The sequence below is a fragment of the Mesocricetus auratus genome, unplaced genomic scaffold (genome assembly GCF_017639785.1).
Source record: "Mesocricetus auratus isolate SY011 unplaced genomic scaffold, BCM_Maur_2.0 Super-Scaffold_4256, whole genome shotgun sequence".
NCBI classification, from domain to species: domain Eukaryota; kingdom Metazoa; phylum Chordata; class Mammalia; order Rodentia; family Cricetidae; genus Mesocricetus; species Mesocricetus auratus.
Genome location: NW_024429182.1, coordinates 95,253,166 through 95,265,298, shown reverse-complemented (window position 1 = coordinate 95,265,298; position 12,133 = coordinate 95,253,166). Strand labels below are relative to the sequence as shown.

The 12,133-nt window shown below is 34.1% G+C and overlaps 1 protein-coding gene across 1 annotated transcript; it reads right to left on the bottom strand.

Annotated features, from left to right (window-relative positions):
• Positions 1-409: 409 nt before the first annotated feature.
• On the bottom strand, positions 410-1,369 carry LOC101829171 (olfactory receptor 51A4-like). The gene has a single exon (XM_005074143.2). It carries the CDS (start codon positions 1,367-1,369, stop codon positions 410-412), a length of 960 nt encoding a protein of 319 aa, XP_005074200.1.
• Between the last annotated feature and the right edge of the window lie 10,764 nt (positions 1,370-12,133).

Here is a 12,133-nt window from a genome sequence, read left to right as displayed (position 1 = left end):
TTAATGTGATGGTTTTTGTTTTATCTTGCTATATTTTATTTTATCTTGTTTGGTTGATATCTCTTAGAAGCCTGTTATTTTACAATGAGACACAGAAAATGGTGCATCAGGAGGAGAGGGAAGAGGTGGAGGGGGAGAAAAGGAAGGTGTAAAGGAAGGGAAACTGAAATCAGGATATATTTGTGGGGAAAGAATCTATTTTCAGTAAAAGAAAAGACTGATATTGCCAACTAGGAGGAACTAGGAATGCATTCTATGCTTACATTAATATTAATGTCTAGTCTTAAACATCAAGAAATTTGCAAGGATGATTCTTTGATCTTGATGAATATGTGAAAGACAAAGAGTTAACTCACAGTGTGGATCCTTATTGATTCATTTTGCTTCATTTTCATCACAAATTGGATTTTCATGAGATTAAGCATCTTTGTAAGCCTTTTTTCTGACACAGTTTCTCTAGTATTATGTTTCTTATCTGTTGGCTCTTCATACAGTATATGATAGGATTCATCACTGGAGGCACAAGCAGGAAAATGTCAGCCATGAGGATCTTAGATATAGGAGAACTAAGGTTGGCAATGCGGTAGATAACAGCAAGGGAGATGACTGGAACATAAAAGATGAGCACAGCACAAATGTGGGAGACACAAGTACTGAGGACCTTGAATCTTTCCCCTTGGGATGCAATGCCCAGCACTGCTCTCAGGATCAGTGCATAGGACAAGAAAATGAATGTTATATCCAGGATGCCAGAGAGAGCCACAAATAAACCATAGATGACATTGAACTTGTTGTCTGAGCAGGCCAGCTTCATGACATCCTGGTGGAGGCAGTAGGAATGTGACAACAGATTCTTCTTGCAGTATGTTAGATGCTTTAGACTTACAGGGAAAGGCAGAACCAACAAAACATTCTTGAGAGCAAAAGCAAGCCCAATTTGAAGGACCCTGGCACTGGTAAGGATGGAAGAGTATCTCAGAGGGTTACAGATGGCAATAAAACGGTCAAAGGACATAATGAGAAGTACAGATGATTCCATAGCTGAGAATTCATGAATAAAAAACTCCTGGGCAAAACACACATTAGGAGAAATTTCTGGAGAATTGAACAAGAAAACCTTGAGCATGGTAGGGAGAGAGGAAATGGATAGTCCTAGGTCTGAGAGAGCCAACATGGAGAGGAAATAATACATGGGTTCATGCAGAGATGGCTCTGATTTTATAAAAAAGAGGATAGTGCAGTTGCCAAGGATGGCAATAGTGTACAGGAGACATATGGGAATGGAGATCCAGATGTGTGCAGATTCCATCTCTGGGAACCCAACCAAATAGAAAGAAATTTCAGTGATGGAAGCGTTGAGAATGGACATACCAGCATGTGAGGGAATCAAGATGACAGCTTAATGCCTGCTTTGTCCTACTGAGACCTTCAAGGTTCTGTTAAACCAAAACATATAGTAATTATTCTTGGAAATAATCATACTAGTACATATTAATATCCAAATCCCATTAAAATGATCACTGTTCATATAAAAGGGCACTGTGAAGTTTTTTTTTTTTCTTGGAATCTATTATTTCCTTCTTTCATTTCTGTTTTATATCATGACTGTATGAAAGAGATCCTTGAGTGATTCTACATCTCCTGTTGTCTACTTAAACACATGCAGATTTAAAAACAATCTTCCCTTAGACAAGTTTTAGTTCATTCATTATGTACCTGTGTTTTTTGGTTCTATTGTTATTTTTTGCTGGTACCCTGGGTTAGCATAGTTCTTTCAACACTGATAGTATGCACTTCACTGTGCACTATTTAGGTGGAAATATACAACTCATTTGACTTTTTATGTTGAGCATTTTCTTGTGAACATTCTTGCATTCAGTTGTTTGATGTTGGCAATCATTAGCATATTAAATACAGTCTTTTGATATTTCTATTTAGTTGAATTTTCTGAGACATTTCAATATAATGCCTAGTTAGATTGCTTTGTGTATATTTTATATATATATAAAATTTCTTTTTAAGGAGTATTTATTTGTGCATATAAACTGTATAAAACAATTAGTTTCATTGTAACATTATGATGAGTGTCAGTAATGTAACATCTCATTCATTCATGTTGAATTTTGTTGCATTACAAAATTCATTAAAGTTTTTTGACATTATAATCTAGTTAAAAATATCTGCTTTCCCTTTCATCCCTCTGCACACACATATGTACCCCCTCCCTGCTGTTCTTCAAAGTATTGGCTTCTCTTTTCATTAATTGCTGTTACATATGCATGGGTATATATACATTTTAGTAATTTGTCATATTTAACAATTTTTTAAAAATATGTGTTTGGTTTCTAATTTATCTAAATTATTAAGCACTTCAACAGTTATCCTTCTTTTCTTCTAAAAGTGAATTATTTTAAATGACATGCATTTCTATTTACATTTAATAATCACTTTAATATTTTCTGTTCAACTTATTGGGAGGTTTTCATGCTATTTATAACATATTTTATTTTAATTTCTAAATTAATAGTTGTATACGTTTATAGGACAATGTGCTATGTTTTGTATATATATACGATAAATGATTATTTCTTCAAATAAATTACATAAAGGCAAACTCAGTTGTTACAACTAATGTTATATGTCTATCTTAACTGAGAATCCAGATCCATTAAGTATCTTAGTTCATAATAAAGAAATGTCTGTCCTGACCTGTGAATGTCAACTCAGAAGATAAGATACTGATACTGACCTGAAAAAGGAAAAATGTTCAATGGAAATCCGAAAATGTAGTACAAAAGAATGTTTTACAAAAAATGTATTTCAAGGGATAATTTCTACTTCTTGGTCCATATAGCTAAGGAGAGTTACTTGAAATTTTGGTTTGTTTTTGTTATTTTGATTTGCTTGTTTTCTGCATGATAGAGCCCTCCAAGACTGTACAAGGATAATTTTGCTAAGGTAAATGGAATATTAAGAGGGATGTGGGGCTTTTGCTGTTAGAGTCCCTCTCCTGCCAAGTTCATCTACAGACAGACCAAGCCTCACTCTTTCAGCTTTTTTTTGCCACTGACTCTACTTGTATTTCCTGCAGAAAAAGAGATCTTGTTTCCTCTCAATACATTTCAGTTTTTCTCTGGAAAACTGTACTCCCAAATTTAGTTTCTTAGTTAGATACTGATATAGTTTGGGGCATGTAATGACTGATTTGCAAAGTCTTAATTTTTTAACTTCTAAATCTTTTAGTGATGTTTAAGGTTTAGGTTTAAATTACTCTACACCAAATCAAATTAGTATCTTTTAGTTTATATCAAGTTTCTTAGAACTGTAAAACTATATGTTTAATAATCAACCTAGAAAATAGAGTAAGAAATTTTTACTCATCATTATCAATGTCTACTTATTCTAAATGACAAAACCTATGTTTATCACATTAAAAAATTCCTAATTTCATCAGAATATTTTTATGTTTACAGAAATTCCTTTTCATTTTGCTGTAAAAATAAAATTTCTAGAGAATTTAAAGGAAGCTAAAATGCTGCATGGATGATTTTCTAGTTCTATCTGTAGTTCAGGAGAGCTTTCATAATTCAACTTTCTAGTTTGTGTAACAGTAAGGAAAACAGTTACAGTAAGAGACATACATAGAATGTTTTGAAAGAGTGGAGTTAGCCTGAAGTTAAACTGAAGTTAAACATGACCTAATTTACTGTATTCTTTGTACTAGTAGTGGAATGATTCTTAATGAGGTCAATTTTGTATTATGAGGAATCTTTTCAAGTCTTATGTATCTTTGCTTCCATACGGAAGCAAGAATTAAATGGTAAAAATAATATTTGGGTAAGCATAAGCTGCTCCCCATAGTGTTCCTGAGTAAAGAAGCCTACATATTATGGTTCTCAGTCACTTACCTTAGACTGCGCTTAGATGATCTGAGATAAAGCTACCCCAGCATTGACTGTTGGTCCCATTATGAAAGGCAGATCCCATTTCTTCCTGTCTGAAACAATTTTAGTAGATCAAAGGCACTAGGTATGATGTCACACCATTCTATACTCAGAGGGACCAAATTGATTTTATGAAGGTGAAAGTCCATTGAAGAATGATTCAGCTCAATTCCCAATGTGCATGTCATTTGAATGCTAATGATTAAATGTCTGTGAAGCCACTGATGCTTCATGTACAAAATTTAATTCACTTTTTGTCTGTACTTTCAGAACTTTCTTAGAGATGGCCACATTATATTTTACTAGACAGTTTTGTTTGTGTACCTATAATTGAGTTAATTTATTTTTGTTTCTTTTTGATTAGTGAAACTGTCTGTGAATGCTGGCTTGACATTTAATCCACAAGGGCCCTTGAATTTCTTTAGGAGAACAGTATATATACTATTGCCCAAGTTTATTTTATATGTTTGATTATGAAATAAAATACACATGAACCCTGAAAATTATTCTCCATGTCTTATAGCATCAAATACTCACCAAAGAATGAATTCTTTATGTAAAAACAAGCAAACATATTGAGCTCATCACGTGCAAAGTTACTTTTATCTTTGACACTCTTTGAACTTATATATATATATGCATACATATATTCAAATATATATGTTTTGAAATAAATTACTTTGTGATTTACTCATCAATAAATGCTTAATTTTCACATTCATTTTATATGCATATAGACACTGCATCACATTAAAATTTCTCAGGTTAAATGAAGTTTCAAGTAAAAAAGCTGAAGGAGTTATGTTCTAGGCAGAGCAAGAGAACACTGGAAGCATCTATCATTACACTTTGTTTGCTGAAACTTAGATCCTGTGGTTGCATTTCATGCTGTGTAGGATACTATGTGAGTTTCAGTCATGCTTCATGGACAGATATCTGAAAATATGGGATGGCTAACTAATGATTACACAGCATATGTGAAAGCCAGTATATGTTTATTTGAAAACATACAAGCTCCCATTGCATTTCAGAAGGTAGAAATGACTGATAACTAATTCCACTTAAAACTTTCATTTTTGTTTTTTGTTTTTGCCACAGAGGCTGAAATGTAAACATAGGCAAGTGTCCAGATAAGACAAGTTTACTAATCTAACATCATAGTCTTAGGAAGGACAATCTGTAGCTTTGAACCCTGAGGAAAAATGTTTGTGGAAGGATTATCACTTTCCCAAAGTGATGAGTTACTAGGAGTTAACATTATTATCTACCTTGTTAATAGGAAATGATGTGGGGATCTCAGCATATCAAGTCAATGGGTGTCCTTCTTAGGACTTCATTCCTAAGGATTTCATGCCACAACCACTACAATTAGAAGTAATTGTAGTGATAATTATAAGCAGTCAAGGAACTGAGAATACATGCCCATAGAATGGTCAGTCATGAATAAAGTCATCCTTATCACACATTCCCCCCTGTAAATTCCAAGAACATGAAGGAAGAGGAGGGGAGAAATTTTGTAAGAAACAGAGATCTGGGAGGATTGTGGTGTAACTGTCTTCTGATTATGATAGGACCTATGCACTCATGTGCTCATGGTAACTGTTGTGCCTTCACAATATCTTACAAGATTCAATCACACAACATTCTAGCATGCAGAAGGAGGGTATCATGTGCTTCCATCTAACTGAGGAAGTAATATTAACACTTGATGTCTTCTACAGATGAGACAGTCAATTTTCCTTAGGAGTATGGCCCCTAGGTTAACAGTGCTCCATTGTATAGGCCCATACCTGTGTGCATATAGGCTTCACTAATTAGACGAAAAAGTGTTTGAGAACCACATTTCTGCTTCCAAACACCTCCTGCACCATCCTCTAAGAAGCTGAAGTTGGGATTCTCTAACTCTCATACTCTATTGGATTCCATGGCCCCCTCCAAGACACCAGACCTTCCCTCCAAAATAAAGAGGGACAAATCTCAGAAGGTGAAGACCTGCCTTGATAACCCAGCCAACCTAAATGGAATTTAGTGAAGGTTAGTTTAGTTGTCAGCACAGTCAAAGATCACCTGACAAGAGTGTCTCAGGGAAGGATTGTCTAGATCAGGCTGGCCTTTAAAGGGGCATGTCTATGAGAGACTGTTTGATTATGTTCACTGTTTTGTGAGGATCCAACTGAAAAGTGGGCAGCTATTCCCTGGGTTTGGATTCTGGTGTGTACAAAAGAGGTGGTAAACTGAGTAAGCTTTTTATTCCATCCCCTCTTGACTATGAATACGATGTGCTTAAATTCCCGCTGGCTTTGCTTCCTTTCTATGTAACTTGGAACTGTGGGCAAAAATAACCCCTCTTTCCCATTAAAACAAACAAAGAAACAAACCGATAAACAAACACATACATGAAGTAGGAAGGGGAGATGGGAAGATCTGAGAGGAGTTAAAAGAGGAAATGCAAATTACATTGTGCACATGAATGAAATTATCAAAGAATATGCAGCTTATATATTAAAACAGAATATGTGTATAAAACCATTACTTGTTATTGAGAAAGAATACATGATACTACTTGGTATAGCCAGATGTTTTGAAGGTACCAAATAAAAACCAAAATGAATATACAAGCATGTATTCCTGGACAACCAGGATTTAAAAATAGCCAAGTCTATAAACTAAAAATCCAAATAGCTCTATGCTGTTTAAACTGCAACCTTTAAATATATACTTTTATAGTTTGAAAACTGACAAAAACAAAACCTGGCTTATGAATAATGATGAAATATAAAACTTTGAATGAAAATGTTTTAGGTAGTTGTTTAATAAAGAAGTCACAAAATATGTGTAAAATATTGTGAACTAGAGGTAGAAATGTCTCCTACGTTATTTTTTAGCTCAACATGATTTAAGACAGAACATAGCAAGCTAGTGGTGCAATTTGAGTGTGAAATGCTCTCAGTGCTCATGTGTTTAAACACTTTATCTCTAGCTGAAAGTGTTGTTTGGAAGAATTATAGAACCTGTAGTTGGTGGAACCTTGCTAGGGGAAGTAGGTCATTGGGGATGAACCTTGAGGTTTCCCTTCACTGCCAGTTTCCTGACTGTGTATGAAACACGCTTAGCCACTCAACCTCTCCTGTCAACATGTTTCTTCCTGTCATGATGAACTGTAGCACTTTTTAAACTGTGAGACAAATGGAATCTTCCTTTTGTCAAGTCGGTTTGTCCGGTATTTGGTCACAGCAATGAGGCAAGTGACTAATATAAACGGGAAATAAAGAAACATCTCAGGCCAGGCAGTCTTTAACTCACTTAGCCATCTCTCCAGCCCTTAAAGAATATATTTGGGCCATTCTCACTGAAAAATAATGATGCAAACATTTCTAAACAAAAATACCATCAGATAAAATCTTACTACTAGTCACATTAAGTGAATAACAAAGGGAATTGTGATGATCACAAAATCATGAATCTCAACAGATACAAAGTAAGCTTGGGAAATTTGACTTCTGATATTGACAGATAATTGTATTGTAAGCAGAGGAAGGTGGCCATATTCTCTGATAGAGTAAGTTGTGAAAAGCCTAGAGACACACTTCATAGTAAAATATCGAAAACTTTTTCTACTATATGCAGAAAGAGAACAATATTTTATATCATTCTTCTCTACTGAAGAATTAGTTAATTAAATAAAGCAATAAATATAATGAAAGATTAATACTGGAAACAGGACAGAAGGAAGCTTGCATTACTTTTGGAGATTTAATTAGATGCCCACTAATGCCTAATGGGTTTCTTAGTCACTTAATAGAAGAACACACTAATTGGTTCTTCAGTTCCAAATGATCAGCCCTGAAAACATACACATAAATAATATGTCTGATTGGGTTATATTGAAGAACATATGTGCATATACACACATATACATACACATATACTCATACATATATGCATGCAATAACCATGAAATAAAAGGCTATAGTTTGAAGGGAAGCATGGAGAAGCAAATGGGCAAGCTGAAGGGAAGAAAGGGAGGAAATAATGTTTTAATTTTATAATCTCAAAATTAGAATAAAATAATAAACCTAAATACAGCATTTCTTCCAGAATACACATGCTATTATATACTGCCTTCATTCTTACACTAATATATTAAAGAATTAGAAAATGTAATTTATAAAGTTATTTATATTATTAATTAATATCAAGTACCTAAGGAGGAATCTAATGTAGGGCATGCAATTTCTATGCACAAATGTAAAATTACTGAGAAAAAATGAGTAACTTAATACATTGAAGTATAAGTTCATGTATTGGAATATCTGATCTAAATATGACATTTCTCCATATTTGCATATATTCTTAAGAAAATTATACACTTCAAATCTGTGTATCAACCATAAGATATTTCTGAGATTATAAAGTCATAAAGAATTAGGATGAGGATGTAAGAAAACCAAGAATGTACTGAGAGAAATAGGCACTGTGAAGATAGAGATGAACCTTTGTCCATTTAACACATTGTCAGCAAGGAGACTTAGCACTGGGATTCACTGCCAGGGTTCTTATTAACATTTTTAAAGGTTTTGATTGAAATAGAATTAGCTCAGTTTCCTCCCCCCAGGTCCTTCCAGATACCCACTGTTGAAGTCATCCCATACCCTTACCACTCTCAAGTTGATAACCTCTTTCTTTGATTATATTTGTTACACACACACACACACACACACACACACACACACACTGTATGTATATGTACAAGTATGTATAAATATAACCTACTGAGACGTTTTGTGTTTTTCCTCATCCTCTATCACAGCTTGAGGACCAAGCATTCTTCTACAAGATTTTATCTTCTAGATATGATGTGAAGCTGCATTGCAAAATATCAAAAATATATCTGTTTGAACAAGATCTGAATAGTGATCAACATGAGTTGACATGCCAATGTGGCTGGAAGAGATCTCATAAAAACCCATCCCTAGATGGAGAGTGATAGGCAATTGTATACTGCTGAGTTTGGGAGAAATATTCTTACTCAAGGATAAACTTCCTAATTCTTTATCCACTACCAAGTGTGGTCATCCCTAAAAACAGATAAAAATATACATACAAGCTACACTAAATGGACTCAAAAGGTTGAGTCTATATGTATATTCTCAGTAATAAAGAAAATGAGGCAAAAATTGTGAAAGAATGGGAGCATGGGGAAGGTATGGAGGGAGGAAGGAGCTGGAGGTGGAAAATGATGTATTATATTTTAATTAAAATAACATTTTAACTTAAAAGTCTAAAGTAAGCATAAGGAACTCACTTTCTTAAGCTCATTTAAAAACAGAAAACTATTGCATGTGAAGGGAGGACTAGGGGCCATAGATGACAGTAGGGATGCATTCAAGGACTGCAGCTCTGTGATTTAACCAAACTGATGGACATATGTTGCATGCATCATTTCCCTTCTGGGGATCTAGCAGATTTTAAAAATAATCCCTAGTGTTGTGGCCCAGGAGAGAATGAGGATTATTTATAGAGACAGAGGAATAGCCAAAGCCTCATGTCTCCCAGAATCAAAGAATATTTGTATTCAGTGCAGTCTTAATTCTTCCCATGTGAGGGATAAAAACCAAAGAAAGCAAGAGCTAAAACATAAATACAATGAAAAAATGAGGAGACAAAAGTAAAAGAGAAATGGAAACTTAGAATTACAAGTTGAAAAGACATAAATTTAGATAAAGACTCAAATAGAAATAGCAGTAAGAAACAGAGCAGAGATGATTAGGGCAGTTAAATTGCAAATGAAAAAAGACTAAGAGGGAAACACAGAAGCAGAAATAAAAAGAGAACATGATTTTATCTAGGGTGGAAAGTTTAGTCAGAAATAAATAAACCTAAGTGTTATTTATTTGGGAAATGGATTAATTAATGTTGGCTTACTAAAATGTCCTGATGATGCAGTTGTCTTATGCATAAATTTCAGGTAAGTTTTGTTTTTTCATTACAAATAAATGGTGGATGGGATTTTTAGTATTTTGTGTATTAACATATAATTCTAGAGACAAATCCATTATAAAGTAAATGTATAATTTAGATAGCATCAATTTTTAGACAGTTTTGGAATGAGAGACATATCATAATGTCCCCCTCTATTTCTTTAAAGAAATTTTAGACAGACTTGTCATTGCAATGTGGTTTTTGAAGACTACAGCTATGAGGACTGGAAAACTACAAAAATCTTCTTGTTCTCAGTAGTTTTTCTTTAGTGTATGATATGAGTCTTTTGCCTCTATCATTAGCAGTGGTAATTGCTCCCAGTGGTTTGCCATCATTTCTCAATCTCAATGTAACTAAATCGTGCCCACACCCCAAAGATGAAGCAAAGCAATGAACTACAAGAATAAAATAAGTCTAGAAAGGACAACAATAAAGAAGTCAAGGAGCTAATGAAAGGCATGACATATAGATGGATAATAAATCAACACAATACACTTGGAATAGAACACCATCAATACATATAGTGAAGCATATTAAAGGAGTAAAACATGCATAATAATAAAAATATAATAGACAGCATAATAACTATAATAAACAATGTACATATTTGTAGAAATATGGTGGGAGAATAAATCTTAGATGCTCTTAAAAACACACACACACATATCCAAAAGGTGCCATCTATGGAAGTTATTGGATAATTTGCTCAATTCTACTAATCATGTATATATTCTTTAATAAAATATACATGTGCTTCATGATTTAAATTCATGCTCCAGAAAAATTAAAAGTGAAAGAAGGATATTAGTGCCTTCTGTATTCTTCAGTTTGGTATATGGACAGCCCTGAAATTAAAAGTCTTCAAACGTTGAAATTAACAAAAAGATGACTCAGAGCAGGAGCAAGACAATTACAAAGCCATAATCCATCTTATTTTCAGAAACAATTGAAAATTAAAGAAAATATGATTTTTATTCAGGTTGAAAGAATTTGCATAGAATAGTCTCTTGGAATGTAATAAGAGAAATTTCTCCATTGTATCTAAAGCACTAGCTGTGTGTGTGTCTCTGTGAGCAAGCACACTTGTATATTTGTTGTTGTGTGCTACATATGTTGATGCTGATGTCTAGATTGTTTTCCTGAACTCAATTGTAAAACAGGGGATAAAACAAAACTTTCTAAACGAGGAAATAATAAAGTCAAGAATTTCAGTAGAAATTCTTTCCCTTGTAGGTCTAGAAAAGTATCTGTTCTTGGAAGGTGGGCAGATGGCTTTATTTAAGCACACAGACCCAGTGAAAGTGCAAATTCACTGCTCAGGGCTGGACTGGAGAAGCAGGACTGATTCTAACACAGAGGATGAGGGAAAACCTGACTTTGGAGAAACTAGAAAAATTTTCATCATGTGCAAGACTGGCTAGATTGTAACTTAAATTCTCTTTTGAGGTACAGGTTATATGACCTAAGCCTTTTGTTGTCACACACTAGATTGTAGAGGAGAAATTAAAATTAAATATGAAATATAATCAGATAAACATAATGAAATGTAACCAGGATAATAAAGTGTCACTGCTGGACAGTTGGAATCCTATTGTAGAATATTAAGGCTTCATTTGGAACAATTTTCTCATTAGGTCAGGGATGATTTATCAGAGTCAGAGACAGGATCTATCACAAGAAATGAGACAGAAGCTGAGCTGCTACTGCATTTCTGGGGACTCCTATGCGTTCATAGTAGGTGCAAATACACAACATAATCTTTGTATTTACTGTTCTGCTAAAAGTTATAAATAGCATTCTGAAAGAGAAAGCTGTGAATCAAGGAATCTTAAGGGCTGGAGAATGTAGTTCATAGTAGTCTGCTTGCTTACCACATGCGTCATCCTAGATTTAGTCTTTACAGATTCTCTGTGTCTCTGCCTCTTTCTTTCTCTCTGTTTCACTGTCCCTTCTCTCCTCCCCCCCCCCCTGAATAGCATAAAAGTGACATGGTCTCTTTTACTCCTTTAAGGCATAAAAATTGATGGTGTTAAATGCATTAATTATATGTATTTTTGTGAGAGAACATATAGAAAACCACCATTAGAATGACTTACAAATTCATGCTATTATGTGAAACAAAAATAAACTTAAAGACAGCTGTGCTGATTTCATGGGTTAGTTCAGTTTTCTCTTCTGGTTGTGGATTCTTAGCAGTCACTCATTTA

Coding starts and splice junctions, on each gene's coding strand:
- LOC101829171 (XM_005074143.2), bottom strand. CDS start 1,369: ATGTCCATTCTCAACGCTTCCATCACTGAAATTTCTTTCTATTTGGTT.